Source organism: Ixodes scapularis, unplaced genomic scaffold (assembly GCF_016920785.2).
Source record: "Ixodes scapularis isolate PalLabHiFi unplaced genomic scaffold, ASM1692078v2 PGA_scaffold1__304_contigs__length_218370807, whole genome shotgun sequence".
NCBI classification, from domain to species: domain Eukaryota; kingdom Metazoa; phylum Arthropoda; class Arachnida; order Ixodida; family Ixodidae; genus Ixodes; species Ixodes scapularis.
Window position 1 is genome coordinate 99,141,013 of NW_024609846.1, and position 17,155 is coordinate 99,158,167.

Genomic DNA, 17,155 nt, shown 5'->3' on the forward strand with positions numbered 1-17,155 from the left:
AATCAAAGTAACTTCTTATCTCTTTGGGCGTGGCGCCCGACCCCATAACCAAACTAAGCTGTGCAAAAAAAAAAAATCCTCTTTGTTTTTTTTTTTAGTTCCTTGAGGTTTTTTTTTCCGCCTTTCGCAGGCTGTTTTGTTTGTTTAGGCGTTGCTTAGGCGAAGGCTCTCCGCTTATCTTTCTTATCTCCTTGCGCGACGCACGACCCCCGGTAACCAAACTTCACTGTGCAAAAAAAAAAAAAAAAAAAAAGCTCATCTTTTTTTTTTGTTTGTTTCTCAGTTCCGTGGGTTGTTGTTTTTTTCCTTTTTGCCGCCTTTCGCAAGCTGTTTCGTTTGCTTAGAGGGCTCCTCGCTCCTCTTTCTTACCTCCTTGCGCGTAGCGTGCGACCCCCGGTAACCAAATTGCGCTGTGCAAAAAAAAAAGTAAGAAAGAAAAAGCTCCTCTTTTTGTTCGTTTTCTCTTAGTTCCTTGTCTTTTTTTTTTTTTCTCGTTTTGCCGCCTTTCGCAAGCTGTTTCGTTCGCTTAGAGCGCTTCTCTTTCTTACGTCCTTGCGCGCTGCGGCGCGCGAACCCATAGTCCAGACTGCGCTGTGCAGAAAAAAAAAAAAGAAAGCTACTCTCCATGTTTTTTTTTCTTGCTTCGGTTGGATCTTTGCAGATTTTTGCTAGGCGTTTTTTTCCCCCGTGCTGCCTATGCATTCGCGACCTCGCTCCACCAGGATAAAAAAGTTCGTTCATTTCGCGCGCGTGGGGGGAAGCGTTCAAAAGTTTGACGTCCGAGTTGGGGGTGCGTTTATTACGCGAGTGAAAAAAAAAAATTCGAAATTTTGAGAGCCGATTTGGGGGGTGCGTTCATTGCGCGAGTGCGTTCATTGCGCGAGTAAATACGGTAGTCAGGCATGGCCAGGAAGACGTAGAATCAACAATTCGAACGCGGAAAGGGCAGGGGGACTCACACCGACGCCAACAACATTGCATTTCAATGGTTTGTTTATGGGCGACGGCGAGCTTCTTGCCCACACTTCATCGCGCATGCATGGCGCCGGTGGCGTCCGCTAGGGGTGTATAGACACTGTAAGGTTGGTGTGTAGACATCGTAAGGTCAGTGTGCCTTCGAGGTGTGTCAACGCTGGTTCATGCTATTTAGCCGGTGTACCAGTACCGGCAGCCTGGGGTCTTTAAGGGGACGTGTGCCACGAAAAAACGTTTTCTCTCATATTTACGACGGCCGAATGAAACTTTCGCAGTCTATAAGTCCTAATCTCCTTTTTATAAATCTGGCGTTAGTTTTGAGATGGGGTGAGACGTGCGCCTGTGTTCCCTGCAGGGTTCCCCTCAACGTCTCCAACAGCGGTCTGCTAGACACTCTGACTTTGGACAGGCTGGTGGAGGGTTTCAGGTCCCAGGTGGGCGGGGACACCTGCAACGCCACGCCGGGAGTGCTCCCGGGAGGTTCTCTGCTGCACTACGCCTACTCGCGGCACGGCACCCTCATGGTGAGTGGGACGCGTGGTGCCACGAGGCTAGGATGAGGCTTTGGAAGCTGCCTCAGCTGCGCTGGTGCTCGCACGGTCCACACAGTGAACTAGTACGACTTTTGTCTGGAAAAGAAATCTGCGGGACTAGGGTAAACCTTTGGTGGCTAGTATGACTTTTGCCTAGAAAATATGTTTCAGGGCTACCCAACTTGTGGGACTACCGTAAAATCCCGTAAGGGCGTCCTCCCTCGAGAGATGGCTCATCCCGTTTTTCTGGCTAGATGTTCGTAACATGAAAATTCCAAAACGTGGCCAACACTCTATTCCCGTCATACGTCAAGCGACGTCCGACGGACGGAATTAGGGGTACGGGTTGGTGTGACAAACGAGTTTTTGGCGGGTTCCCATTTTTTTGTCCGCGATCTGCTCGAGAAATATTGGTTCGCAAGAATGCAAATTCGTAGCGAGCTTTTTGCATTTTTGTCCGTGAGCTGCGCTCGCAATATCGGTTTCCATGGCACGTAAACTTGCAGCAAGTTTCCGCGTGTTTATCGCACCATGTAACATAAAACGGAAACCAAACCTGCTCTTTTGTCATGAGCTAATACATATGTTTGCACAATTCTAATGCACACTTTTTTTTACCAAAATCGGTGCCCTTAAATACATGAGCTTTATAATCAAAACCAAAAAACTATCGTATTTTTTGGTGTACATATAAGACATTTTTTTTTTTCCAAAATTTTCAGCAGTGCGTTTTATACACAGGTGTGTCTTATATACAAATTTTTAGTTAGAAACTTGCGAAAAGGGGGGGTGCATCTTATACTTCGGAAAATACGGTACTTAGGATAAGGTGGTTAGCAACATTGCCCTCGCGGCCGTTTATTTTTTGGTATTCGTATCGCGCATGTTCTGTCGCATCTACGAACTCGTGTTTGTTGTTTTAAAATATACAAACCAATGAAATTCCACTAGGAGGCTTTATTCAAACGAAAGGCCATCACACTGGCGGGAAAAGATAACAACGAAGCAGCACTGCTTGATCACGCAATGCCACTGACCCGACGAGCTCGCAGTGTTGATTAGAAGACGACCCTCCCAGAGGAAATGGTCGCACACTCGTACGAGCGCAAAAAGCCCGGCTTTTAAAATGCTTTAAAACAAAGCAAGGATTATCTCTGTGAACAGCGAAGAACCATCGTCGACTAGTGCATGGTATTTATGTTTGTGTTAGCATGCGTTTCGTAAAATCTGTTCTAAAAGGTATGCATTCGCTGCATTATTTTGCCTGCGTAGTAGAATCAACAGCAATTTACTTTTTGAATATCTGGGAGCTAAGTCTGCCTGCACATTTGATTTGGGGGCACGTTAAAATAGTGCAAACACGGTAATTCTATGAATAACGCAAACGGTAACGGTTTATAGTAGGCATGGGCGAATAAAGGAATTTTGGGTCCGAATCAAATTCAAAGCGAATAGGGATTTTGGCTGAATAATTTCGAATTGAATAGTTAGAATAGTACAAGCAACAAATACCACAAGATATGTTTAAACTATAGTTTTATATTTGCCCCTTTTTGGTATTAGAAGTACTGTAATTGTTCATTTAAAATGTACTGAGTTCGGGGGCACGAAATGGTCAAAAGCTTGCGCCATCTGGCCGGAAATCCAAGCCAGAGTGTTAGAAAAGGTAGAATAATTCAATATTGTTGAATACTAATTCGATATTGTTGAATATCGTATTTACCCAAAAATAGGTCGACCCCTATTTATTGAACACACCAAGAATAAAAAAAAAAAGTAATTCAAATATAGGTCGACCTTTTTTTTTAGGAACAGGGGAAAGTTAGGGCAAAAGAAAGAAACAAACCTTAATTTACAGCACTCTCGGCTAAATCGCTGGGCGATGCCAAAATCTTAATCATCGTCAGAACTTCCGGACATGTCATCGTCGTCCGAAGCTTCGTCAGCTTGGTAGACATCCTTGCAAATTCGTAACATTACCTCACTGACACCAGTGGAAAATGGCGACAAGAAGAAAGAAGGTGGAGACGGGCGAAGCAGCGAAAGGCCAAATTCAAAGATGTGAGCAACGCTGCAAGTCGCCGTGAGCAACACGTGAGCCGCCGAAAAGAACAAAACGTTTTGAAACAAGAAGCGACGCGGCTCTACGGGAATGCCGGCTCGGTGATTCGATAGCTTCATGCCCTCGGTAGGGTCGCAAAATTTGGCAGCGAATGTAGGTCGAAATTCTTTAATCACGATTATAGTTCGACCCTTAATTTTTGACAGCATTTCCGAAGAAAAAAAGGTTGACTTATATTCAATACATACGCTATTTAAATTCAATTTGAAGCGAATGCCGAAGAGAACAGAATTTTGATGGACTATTCGTAATAACCGAATATTCGCCCATCCCTGGTTTATAGGTAAAAGGCTACAATACCCGCAATTTTAGGTACATGTCCCATGCGCGAATTATTTGCTATTTGCTCGGATATTCATACATTGCCCAAATATTGGCAGTAACCGAATATTCAGAAATTTCCGAATATGCGATTCTCAAATTAAATGCAAATCGAATAAAAACATATTCAATTCATATTCGAAATCTCAAATATTCACACACCCCTACTTTTTATATGAATCCCTACGGGCGTAACGCTTTGGGTGTCGTTACAGCTGGCTATTACGGTCAGCCATTATGGCCAGCCGCCACAGCTGGCCATCACAGTCGGCTATAACAATCTCGAGGAACCCTTATCTGCCCCGAACAGCAGTCGAGAAACCCCTTCTGGTTTTGGCATTGATTCGGTAAAACGCTGCAGAAGCCTACGGAGCTTGTGGACAATAATGCGCATACTAGGGAGCGTTTGGCTCGCGGGTATTCATCGATGGGTCGCTAAGATCCGCTAAAATAGCTTGGCATGAACTGTAAAAAAGTATACTCGGGTGCGGGGACGGTCGAGGGAATCTGGGACCTTAAGGAACCCGCGAGGGTACCCTGGGGAGCCCCTGGGATCCCAGTTTAAGAAACCACACCGTAGGGGAAGGGGATACTCGGAGTGTGCATTGCACGTTTTCGAAAAGCTACGACGTTTTACCGATATTTTATGGTACATGCTTACGGAGTTGGTTACCCAAAATTCTGCTTTCTTGCAGTTCTTCACCTTCCAGGCTCTCTCTTTATGACTGCGATGAATTTTCCATGTTGAGAACCTCATTGGTGCATTCTTGGCTTATGTTGTTAAACAGCGGTTGCTCTGATAAAAAAAGAAAAAAAAAAATGCCAGGGTTTTCTATTTTTTATAATATCCCATCGTTATCTTGCCAATCGTGTGCCTCCATGCCGTGGTACCTGCGCTGCGTTGCATGTATCGTGCTTTTCGCTTCATACCGGTGTGTACGAAGCAGCGACTGATGCCGACAGAGCATCTAGATTAGCTCTATGAATTCGGAAATTTTGCTCTCCCTTAAATGTTGATATTCTTTGGTAGCAAATGGAAGTCCGCCCCAAAGTTTAAGAAATCAAAAACAGTGGTTCTTCACAGTTACTAAAACCTGCAGAAAATGAATTGTGGGGTGAGAATGGACCTTTTTCCAGTAAGGAGTGCCTCATGATGGTTTTGCCGCCTACTACAAATGGAGGGCAACCGGACTCGCCTTCTCCCATAGGAACAGATTAGTGTCGCAAGAAAGCAGTGCCCCCCAAGAATGGCGAAAGGGCGGTCAAGGTCAAGGAAAAAGGGTGTGCGCGTGCGCAGACGCTTACTGGAAAAGGTCCATTGCTTTGTGTTTTACGTACAGCCTCTTCTAAAGTACTATTCCGGGTTACGTTTTTACGGTTCATAATTGTTTTTATTACGGTTCCCCGAAATACGTATCATCGAGGTTTTGCTTGGTAGTAAGCATTTTGTCGGGCTACCATATACTTTGTTTGGGCTGGATTCTGTCACGCTAATCCGCATTGTAATCAACGACCGGCAAAATCCTTTCTGCAGGCCTCCGTCGACGTGGATTGCTGCAGCTTCCCTTCCGCAGACAAGATTCCTGGGTTGTGGATGAAGAGTCTGCACCCCTTGATGAAGTTTTTGGAAGCTGCCAAGACAAGTAAGACACTGCAGTGCCAAGTGTCTCGCAGCTGTCTGTTGCAGCTGGCACAAAGCACCAATAAGCAACATTAACTGTTCTCTTTAATGTCGAGCGCCTTCTAACCCGCGTCTCTCTTCGTCGGCAGATATCTTTGGCAGCGTGACCGACGAGTATGGCACCAAACTCACCAATGCAACCATTGGGGTGCATGCGAGCAAGCGTCCCATTGACGTTACCAATGGCGCTTTCTGCTTGGCTGTGCCGCCGGGCAAAATCGTGCTCACAGGTGAGCGAGGCTCCTCTATTCGCGTCGTCGTTGCCTGCTTGGGGTGCTTAGTCTGAACCGTTACCATGTCAACAAACAACCAACATTCCTCGCCGACGTGACGAGGACAGCTTTATTGCGACGCGAGCAACCTTAAGGGGTGATGTGGGGCTTTAGAGTAATTTTTTTATTTATAAAGGAATACTTATCATATTATACACTGGTATAACACATCTCACACCTATTCCAAATATGCAATCAGATATTGAATATCTTTACTAGAACCCGAGTTATGGTAGATTAGCCTAATTTGATTAGGTCATTTGTTACGGGTCGTTAGAGAAAAAGTATTCATAGATTATCAAAATTTTTAATGCAACTGTTTTCACAAAGGTGTAATTTGTGCGGTGATGCTATTTTAGATCTTTACTGAGAGGGTTATGTCACTAAAAAACAATTGCAATTATAGTGTAAAAGAGATGCTTTCTCATTATTTAAGAAATTAATTAATTGGATAGAACTCTTAAGCTGGAAGACTATAAAAATAGCATCACCGCACAGCTCCTTTCTTCGCGATTGAAATGGCACCAAATGTGTTAATATTGTCCAAGACAAACTTCAGAAAACGCGTGTAAGGCATCGGTACTTGGGGGAAAAAGTGTGAAGAGAGAAAAAAGCCCTTGAAGTGTGTGTATTCCTACTGAATGTTCATACAAAATTAAGACTTCATATTTTTCTTTCATACTTAAAAATTAGATAGAGCAATAATATTTTGCACAGAGCTGGGTGGGTATGTCTAAATTCGAGAAAAGGTGTTTTCTCAAAAGTGAATTTTCTCCAACTTTTTACCATTTAAAGACCAGCCTCCCCCCTTAAGCGGTATTGTTTGTTTACTGGCACGTTTTTTGTTGCCAGTGGGTGACGTCTGCGAGAAGTGTTGGTTGAATATTTGTTTGATGGGACTAGTATATGCAATTATGAATTCTCTTTGTGTTTGGGTGCTTGCCTTCACACCTTGTGATCAGTGGCATTGGTTGAAAATGTGCAACTCCTAGCGCACTCATTCTTGGTTGAATTGTTTGTTTGGGACAAGTTAATCTTTGGACTGTGAGAGCTGCTCGTTGGTAACTTTTGCAACGAATCACCAGACTACAAGTATTGATTTTTTTAGATGTTGTAAAAATGTAATATTATATTTAAAGTAAATGTGGTAAGCAGTATGTGAAGCAGTTGTGCATCACTTTATAGCTATTATCAATTTTGTGAAATTGTCATCTCGTACTATTGTTCATATTATTTTAATGCTGTCTATAAAGTTGTTCCAAGTAAATCCTGTTTAACTTATTTCATTTTAACCTTGCTTTCCAAGAATTGAACTGCTTGTTACTGCTGTGTGTCCCTCAAGTGAGAGAAATATGTAGAACATTCTTTATATCATTCCTGAGCGTTTTGATGATCAGAACCTTTTTGTCATGTGTCCCTTGCCTGTTGGTTTCAATTTGGCGTTTCTCATGAAGTGCACATCTCTGGATGCCCTCGGATGTTTCTCTAGAGCAAAATGCCCCTTCTGTGTTTTTGCAGTTGTCTACGTCTGCATTTTTTGCGGACTGCAAGCTCTCCACTTGAAACATTGGATTTTAGCTGCAAATCGATAGTCTCCTCCCCGTGTTACCGTTACTGGTGCTGGCGCCATTTTAATTTATTTAGAAATAAATTCCAGGTTTCATTAATTGGTGTCTGTTCATGTTCACATCTGCATGCTCACATCAGCATGCTGTGCCATCACTTTCAAAGACACTGTCATTGTAAAAATGAGGGAGACAGGGTTTTTATTGTAAGGACAGTTACTGGCAAACTTCAGGGTTGCATAAGAGATGCCGGTACCACATTTCTAGTGTTCTATATTCAGTTTTTAGGGTGTAATGTATGGCATTTCATGCTCATGGCTGAACTCTTTGTTTCACGGATTTCCCCTCCGAATGCATGCATTAACATTTGAGGACTAAGAGCGCACCTTCCGGGTTCGGACGATTAGGTAGCTTCGACTCTGTAAGACAGGAAAAATCACAATTATTGCCTGACTCAGACAGATTTCATGATTAGAATCGAGTGGTGTTTCGGGTTGCTCTAAACGAACAAAAACATGCTCCATCTTTTGAAACATGCAGCACTGGTGGTGGTGTTGAAAGTAAGTGGGCTCATGTTTCATCATGCAAGTCATTTTAGATTAGTGTGCAATTATTCGCTTAATACTGCAGCTGTTGTTTAGAAGCTTTGCATCCAATTGTTTTACTTATCTTCGTTCTCGCTCACACTGCTCTTCGGAGAACAGGAAACTTGTCTACTAGCTGGATGTCGTAGTATTTTGCGAGAGATGCATGGCTCTGCTCAAGCATTATTATAGCGGGCATGATTCTGCTACAGAAGATTTCTTTTTTTCTCCTCTTTGTGTAAATGCTTGTCTGTAGACCTCACAGAAACAGCCTAGCAGAACTGTTTTAAAAGCGAGAACTTGCATCAACTTGGTCAACATTTGCACTTATCTGGCCATACATCAGGAATTTGAAATAATAGGCGTCATTGTGGCACATCGCAAATTCTAATATCAGAGTGCATCTTTTTAACCTCATTTTTGTTTGGAAATTAATTTGACTACTGTACTACACTCAGCGTCAACTATTTTCTGCTACATTGTCAAGGCAAGCATAGCTTCCAGTATACTCCAGCGGTGTCAAACTCAGTTGCACGAGTGCGTGCGGAGAAAATGCAAGATGAAGGCACGTGCTCTCGCAGCGATGCGGGGCAACAGCACTGTAAAAGCTATGCTAACTTTGACAATAGTAGACGCCGAGTATAATTGCGAAGATTGTTCCGTTGTCAGGTTGAGATTCTAATTAAACTTGCGGTTAGGTCCCCTCACAAGCTTGCAAAGTGCTTTGCAGTTGCTTATCTCGGAGCTGGCCTACAGGCTTAGAGCAGTGCAGGCATGAGGCACCCTAGAGAACAGACCTCGGCCACGCTCTAATGCCGTTTCTGTTGTGGTGCCCGGGTGCAGCGGTGGCTCCCTCGTTTGAGATGAGGGTGGAGCGACTGACCGTGACGGAGGGGCGGGTGGCCAGCCTGGCACTGGTGCTGGAGCCGGACACCTACAAGCACGCATACCACGGCTACCTCCAGATCCTGCAGCTGCTCACGGACATCGCCAAGAAGCATCCCAACACCACCCACCTTTACAGGTGTGCCACTGTCCCTTCTCCACCTGCCGATAAGTATAATGAAGTATAATTTGTCAAAGTGTAATTTCTAGCTCTTTCGTCTGTCCCGCTCTTCCATCTCGTGTTACCTCGTGATATTTTTTGGACTTTTAAGGCTTCAAAGGGGTTGTTTTAGAAGACAGACAGACGAGCTGGTTGAGGTTTCACATAATCTAAATCAAAGACGAACGAATGACAAGATGGGAACCAACACACATTTGAGACGTGTGTGGTTTGTTCCTTTCTTGTCATCCGTTCATCTTCGGTTTAAACTATGTGTTTCAGAAACTAACTTTTTTTTTTTTCAGCGAAGCTGTTAAGGTCTTGGTTCCCCACTATCGTGTCCGCGGACAAGCGGCGTGTCGACACAAAACTCGAGCCAGTACAGTTTCGCTGGTCTTCCATCTTCACCAGAGTAGAAAGGCTGAGTTTCTCTAGGTGTCATCCTAGGAGTCTTCCTTTAGGTCGTCCTAGACGTCGTCCTTGAGGTCGTCCTAGACATTGTCCTTGAGGTCATCCTAGAAGTCATCCTTGAGTTCATCCTAGACGTCGTCCTCGAGGTCGTCCTAGAAGTCGTCTTTGAGGACGTCCTTGAGGTCGTCCTAGACGTCGTTTTTGAAGTCGTCCTCGAGGTTGTCCTAGAAGTCGTCCTAAAAGTCGTCCTTGAGGTCGTCCTAGACATTGTCCTTAAGGTCGTCCTAGAAGTCACCCTTGAGTTCATCCTAGACGTCGTCCTCGAGGTCGTCCTAGAAGTCGTCTTTGAGGACGTCCTTGAGGTCGTCCTAGATGTCGTCCTTGAAGTCGTCCTTGAGGTTGTCCTAGAAGTCGTCCTTGAGGTCGTCCTAAAAGTCACCCTTGAGGTCTTCCTAGGCATTGTCCTTGAGGTCATCCTAGAAGTCATCCTTGAGTTCATCCTAGACGTCATCCTCGAGGTCGTCCTAGAAGTCGTCTTTGAGGACGTCCTTGAGGTCGTCCTAGACGTCGTCCTCGAGGTTGTCCTAGAAGTCGTCCTTGAGGTCGTCCTAAAAGTCGTCCAAGAAGTCGTCCTCTAGGCATCGTCCTAGACGTCAAAAACATAACAGCTTTGCTGGTCCTCCATCTTCACGTGAAGTGAAAGGGTTCTGCAATTTTTAGAGCGCTTTTAGGTGCCCGTTTCCTGCTTGAGTCGCTTCGCCGTCATCGTCGCTGTCGCCGTAATTGCGCTAATTTTAACGTGAAAATTGACATCACGTGGCCTCAACACCAATTCAATTCCCTGCTACGTGACCTCCAACACTAATCAAATTCCCCACTAAATTTTGCGGGGAAAATCAGTTTCTCTGCCGGATTCAGCGGGCAAATTCAGTTTCTTCGCTAGATTTAGCAGGAAAATTGACGTCACGTAATCTCAACACCAATTCAGTTCCCCGACAAATTCAGTTTCTCCTCTAGATTTAGCGGGAAAATGGACATCACGTGACCTCAACACCAGTTCGATTCCCCGCTAAATTTAGCGGCGAATTGAATTGGTGTTGAGGTCACGTGACGTCAATTTTCCTGCTAAATCGAGCGGAGAAACTGAATTTGTTTATAGGCGACCTGACAACGAGTCATGTGACATCATTTTCCCCACTCAATTTAGCGGGGAAACTGAATTGGAGGAGGAGGGGGAGAGGAGGAAAGAGTACGGAGGAGGAAGGGGGCATACCCTCCACTCCATACCCTCCCCTCCTTCTCAAGAGCTGTGCTCTAATTTCGCATTGCAGAGATGTGTAAACGTCTTTAATTTTTTTTTTTTTAACCGGTTTTGTAATTATATGTTAATTTGGGTGGGAGTGTTGTAATGGAAAGAAGACAGCAGAGAAACAATGCCTTACCTAAAAATTAAGGGACCCAGCCACCCTTTCTTTTGTGGGAAACTAAGGCAGAAAGATGGAAATCATATTTCCTCTATGGAAGAAATTGGCAGCGACTTTGATTTCTAAAGTCCCATAATGCGTGTAGTGCAGTAGTATTTAAGCGGCGATGGTTTAAATTTGTTCGGAGTACATTAAACGTCGCCTGATGTCAGGGTGTCGCTCAAAGTCGTCGGGTCAAGCGATACTGTCGCGTCACGTGCCATCGTCACGTGCCATCGTCACTCGACCGCATGTGACCCGACGCTTTCCTGTTTAGAGGTCAAACCTTTAAGCGGGAGAGCGTAGGAGAGCTCTTTTCCTTTCTCTCCCACGTGCGCCTCTTCACCGTGGCATCATTGTCCCCGGCAGTCTCGGGCGCAGCGCGGGGGGTCGGGAGCTGCACGCCCTGGCACTCGGGGCGCGCCCCAGTGTGCACCGGCAGGGGGTGCCCGAGGTGCGGCTGCAGGGTGGGCTGGAGGGCTCCCAGGCGGCCACCTCGGAGCTCCTGGTGCACCTGGCCCACTGCCTGGCCACCCGCTACCGTCACAACACCCTCGTTACGCAGGTGAGCCACCCCACGCCTTCTTATTTCGATAAGTCGTAAACCCGGCAGAGGGCAAATGCTGCGGCCCCTTCGAGCCATTCGGCGCGTCGGAGGGAGTCACGTGGCTTATACCCTACCTCACTTGTTTGGGCAGTGCTGCCAAAGTTGCGGGTGGGTGCGAGAAAAAAAGCCGCTTTTGTGCGAAGTTTGAGTGACGTGCCTCTGGGGCGCCCGTCACTCAAACTCAGTGACGTCTGGGACACACAAATGAGGGGAAGAGGGGGGAGGGGAGTTCTTCTTTATTCTCCAACTGCTTGTGTTACGCTCTCGCCTCCGTACCTTTGGAAAGGGCTGTCACACGCTTCGCATCCGTTGCTCCGATTTGACATGTGTACGGACACGTGCAGATATTCGAAATGCTCGAATGCTGGTTCAAATATTTCTGTATTCAATTTGATTTTCAAATCATATAGTAGTATTGGTAATTTTAAACCTGCGACATTTTAAATAATCTTCGGCATTTAATTTTGTCTCGCAAACCCTCGAACGTCATGTAATACTCATCTGCGGTATTCAGCGCCTCACCAAGGGAGGCAGCACACTCTTTGTCTGAGTCACAGTGGGGTATACCCATATGGTATCTTTGGCAAGATTTCACTCTTTTCTAAGGCAGTCTTGGACTTCGTACTGTATTATAGACACCTGCGAATAGTGGTTTTGAAGTGAATTCAAAGCGAATAATGGTTTTGAAGTGAATTCAAAGCGAATAATGGTTTTGGCTGAATATTATCGAATCGAATAGTTTCTCAAAGCCTTTTACTACCGTGCACAATGTGTAAACAAAAACCCAGCTGAACTCGTGAAGGTTGTTCCCCAAATTTCACTTGTCCACTTCCAGTCAAGGGGATTTATAAATCTGCTTGCTAAATGTAAATTGTTTTTTTCCAATTCCAAATTTGACAAAAAAATTTATATAAGCTTGATTATGCTGACAAAGACTGTTAAGTACAGAATGTGCGATAGGCCTTCCAGGGAAGAAGAGAAGGGTGTGTGATTGGCACCATCTACTGAAGATTCGCTTTCAATTCTGACAGACACCATGAGATGGTGGTACATGACTAGAAAGAATGCAAAGCATGGAAGCTCATTCATGCGTTGCACGAATGAGCTTGCTTTTGCGTGGTCCATGCCACAGACCCTGATTAGTTCAATCGGCAAAGCACTTGGCTCACAATCTCAAAGTGGTGAGTTCGAATCCTGCCGTGGCACTGCAGTCTTTTTTATGGTTCCCCATAGGCGTAACATTTTTCGTCTGCCTTTCGTTACTGCCGGCCGCTACAGCCAGCCGTTAAAGCCGGCTGTTACAACCAAACGTAACAGAACTCTATGAAAATCGGATGATAAAACACAATCTGTGTTAAAAGCATGCATGATGAATGCGGCTTGTAAAGGAAGGGGAAAACCACTTTATTAAAAGCCAGAAACTACCTTGTGAAAAGGAGCGCTTGCTGTGCCGGGCCCTTTGGAGGTCCGCCGAGTTCGGCTGAGCCAAGCATTCCAGGAGGAATGCTTGGCTCCGGCTTGAGCGGCATCAGCGTCGCCGTCGGCGTAACCAAGGTCAAGTGACCCCCAAAGTCACGCGACCCCCCCAGGTCACGTGACCCCCCGAGGTCAGTGACCCCTCCCAAGGTCACGTGACCCCCCAAGGTCACGTGACCCTCTCCTCGGGATGAGTACGGGAAGTAGGGAGAGGTGAGCGCAGTGTTACAGGCATAGAGGATGTGCTCCGTGTCAGCCCTGATCTCCGGGTAGTTGGGACAGTGAGCTGTCCCCTGCCACCTGAAGTTGTAGAGCATTAGCAGGGGGGGGAGAGTGTTGGTCTGTATTTTGCAGAGGATGTGTGCTTGTTCAGTGTTGAGTGAGGGGTGAAGTTTGGGAAAGGTGGTATGGCTTTCCCTGATGTTTCTCTGGTGTTCAGCTATTTGCTTTTTGTAAGAGATCATTGCGTAACATCTACTTTTGCATAATCGCGGCGAGTTAGCCTTGTTGAGTGCACTTCTCACCGGGCGCCTGTGCACTGCGGGAAAACAATACCTGGGGAGCCCCCGAGCTCCGTGGGTACTGCTTTTCCGCAGTGCACAGGCGCACGGTGAGAATAAGCACACTCAACGGGGCTCACCTGTCGCGATCCACAGAATGAAAACTATGAACATCGCAGCTCATCTCGAAGCGAACATCGAATAACGTATTATTCAAAACCACCATTCGAAAATTCAAATATTCACACAAAACTATAATTGTATAGTACTTGCATAAATAATTTAAAATGTGACTTTTTTTTGCCTCAAAACACAGGACTGAGCGTAAGTACTATGAACATATGTTCATTTTTTATTCCTTGACCTGACCCACTTTCAATGAATGGATGATGAAAATTAAAACAAATACAGTAGATTCTTAATTAAGACCCCCTCTTTCGTTCTTAAAAACAGTATCCAATTTACGTCATTGCCCAATTATTTTTCTGAGGTGTCAAATCTTTTTAAGCCAATAAATTCGTGAGTAAATGTGAGACCGACGGAACTGCCTGCACGAATGCACTCGGTGAAGCCTCCAGTGTGTGACTTGAGCACATTTCAATGCAGATTATGAGCACCACGCGAATCCATATTGTCCCCGTGGTTGACCCCGACGGCATGGCGAACGAACCTGCAATGAACTGCAACGCGACCCAAGCACTATCCGACCAGGGAAAGGACATCTACCACGCATTTCGAGGTGAGAAACACAATGGCAAGGTGTCTCTTTTGGATGCTCGACCTCCAGCATGCGCTCGTTGCCTTCTGCCGTGCTTTGGCTACGCGTGCAATGCTCTAGGCCCGTAAGACGCCAAATTGTTATCGAAGATAGAAAGTTTGCACTGGATGTGGGACAGCTGAAAAACCCCTCTGCTATTTTCATCTTGTGAGTGACTACAGCAACTGTCAGGTATACTCTTTTTAAAGTGGTAGCTTTATAGGGCCAACCAACCTCAGGAGCCATGTAAGCACGAAATGTGTCAATTGATCAATCCTTAACTGCTAAACAATCTTGAGAAAAATGGCAACCGGTACAAGGGGCGAACCCTGGTTACCGCCATGAGGAGCAGAAGTACCGTATTTACCCGAAAATAGGTCGACCACGAAAATAGGTCGACCCCTATTTATTGAGCCCACCGAGAATAAAAAAAAAATAATTCAAATATAGGTCGACCTTTCTTTTTTTTTTTTTTTTAAGGAACAGGGGAAAGTTAGGGCAAAAGAAACAAACCTTTATTTACAGCACTCTCAGCTAAATCACAGGGCGATGTCAAAAACTTATTCATCGTCAGAACTTCCGGACATATCATCGTCCGAAGCTTCGTCAGCTTGGTACACATCCTCACAAAATGGCAACAATACCTCACTGACACCTTTGTAAAATGACGACAAGAAGAAACAAAAGAAGGTGGAGACGGGCGAGCGACGAAAGACCAAATACAAAGACATGAGCAACGCTGCGAGCCCCGTGAGCAACACGCGACCCGCCGAAAAAAATAAACTAAAATACCTCCAATTTTTTTTTTTTTTTTTTTTTGTGCGCGTTGGCGAGGGAGAGGAATGGAGCTTGATGGAGCGCATAGGAGGGCAAAGTGCATGGCGCATCGCGTTCCTCTCCCTCCCCTACCCCCTTGCCCAGCGAGGGGAACGCTACATGCTACAGGCGTGATGGTGAAACCCGACGCCGAGGGAATGTGCGCGAGAGCCGTAGTGGGCGGCCGCGGACTGTCGGCTGCTGCTGTTCGGTTGTTTTTGTGCATCAAAAGCTTTTTGAAACAAGAAGCCGCGCGGCTCTACCGCGACGCCGGCTAGGTGATTGATAGCTCCATACCCTCGGTAGGGTTTCAAATTTTGGTCGCGAATTAGGTCGAAATTTTTTGGTCACGATTATAGGTCGACCCTTAATTTTTGACAACATTTCCGAAAAAAAAAGGTTGACTTATATTCGAATGAATACGGTAGGTAGTTTGAGAAAGCATGCAAAGAGGGGTAAAAAGGGCAACAAAGAGAGGAGCAGAAACAGGTGATGTAGAAAGAGCACGCAGAACGAGGACGAATGGAAAGGACAGGAAAGTGCACTCCCCCCCTCTCATGGTGACCCAAGAAAATTCAGTGGAAAGGCTTTTTTTTACTGATGAGGATGTTTCTGTGGTGGTTGCTTCAGAGACGTCCCAGCGCCCGGAGGTGCTTGCGTTGGAGCGGTGGGCTCGCCGGTATCCCTTCATCACCTCACTGACCCTCCTGACGGGGGCCACTGCCGTGGCCTATCCCCAGGCTGGAGGGAAGGCAGACTCTGCGGTGCTGGACGCCCTGGCCAAGGCATACGTCGAGTCCAACGACGACATGCTCCTTGGGAACTTCAGCTGCGGTGGAAAGCAGTGTGGGTGCCTCTTTTCCTGTGGGGGTTTTTAGGTTGTGTCTGCCAAAGATTTACCTTATCTCCTTTTAAATTTTTGTGTCTGGGACTTGATTTCACACTTTTTAGAGCGCAGCTCTTAGGCGCCCGTTTTCGACTTGAGCAGCATCAGTGTCGCCGTCGGCGTAACCAAGGTCAAGTGACCCCCCCAGGTCATGTGACCCCCCGATGTCAGTGACGCCTCCCAAGGTCACATGACCCCCCCCCCCAAGGTCACATGACCCCCTCCTCAAGGTCACGTGCCCCCCCCCCCCGAGGTCATGTGACCCCCTCCCCCTGAGGTCAGGTGACCCCCGGGGGCATATTAAAGAATGAGGGAAGGAGGAGGAGGAGGAGGAGGAGGAGGAGGGGTCTACCCTTTCCTCAGTACCCTTCACTCCTCCTCCTCAAGAGCTGCACTCCAATTCGGCGTTACAGGGAGTTGTGAACGGCTTTTACTTTTTTCGGTTACAGTTGCTGTATAACAGTACCTTGACGTCTGATCTCGGCATCTGTGTGTCAGCCTCTGTGTTTCAATGTCTCCTGAGCGGTTCGCTTATGACATACTGACCTTCCTTTTTGTGTTCCCTACTAATTTTTATACCGTAAAATTCCGAGTGAATGCCCACCTTTTTGCCATACATAATGGAGTAAAAAGCAGGGTGGATGATCTTTCGATCAATGTAGGAAAAAACCATGAAAATAGAGCAAAACACCTCCAAAAGGCCAGGCTTGGTTTATTTACCCAGTCAATGTCAGTAAAACCGTCAAAAGACTCATCGCTCCCACTATCGAAGATGAGCTCGAGCGCCTCGCCAGCGAGGCTGTCGCCTTCCTTCGGGGCTCCATCGTCAACGGACGCCAGGCGGTCTTTGAGTTCACCGTCTTCAGACCCGTCCAGACTCGTGCTAATGCCTCACCACTTGAATGAACACCTCACGGTATCCACCGAGATTGAAACCCACGCTTCAGAGACGAAGCGGACGACGTCTTGTCCAGATGGCCTGCGTGGGTTGCCCTTGGGAGTCATCGCCCCTTCCCGAAAGAATGAAGCCCAAACTCGGCGAAGAGCATCCTTGAACGGCTTCATCCAACATATATCGGCGAGCTGCATGATCGATGTACAGTTAAACCTGGATATAACGAAATTGATAAAAGTTTGCAAT

At 46.2% G+C, this 17,155-nt stretch overlaps 1 protein-coding gene across 2 annotated transcripts in view; it reads left to right on the forward strand.

The window, feature by feature from the left end:
* Nucleotides 1-17,155, forward strand: part of LOC8031117 (carboxypeptidase D) — a 67,499-nt gene that overhangs the window by 33,113 nt on the left and 17,231 nt on the right. For both annotated transcript variants that reach the window (XM_029974689.3, XM_029974690.4), the window contains exons 14-20: nucleotides 1,331-1,499; nucleotides 5,486-5,594; nucleotides 5,722-5,862; nucleotides 8,897-9,077; nucleotides 11,342-11,537; nucleotides 14,162-14,294; nucleotides 15,759-15,974. In XM_029974689.3, coding sequence (XP_029830549.2) covers nucleotides 1,331-1,499; nucleotides 5,486-5,594; nucleotides 5,722-5,862; nucleotides 8,897-9,077; nucleotides 11,342-11,537; nucleotides 14,162-14,294; nucleotides 15,759-15,974 — 1,145 coding nt within the window. The remainder of the gene's footprint in view (nucleotides 1-1,330; nucleotides 1,500-5,485; nucleotides 5,595-5,721; nucleotides 5,863-8,896; nucleotides 9,078-11,341; nucleotides 11,538-14,161; nucleotides 14,295-15,758; nucleotides 15,975-17,155) is intronic.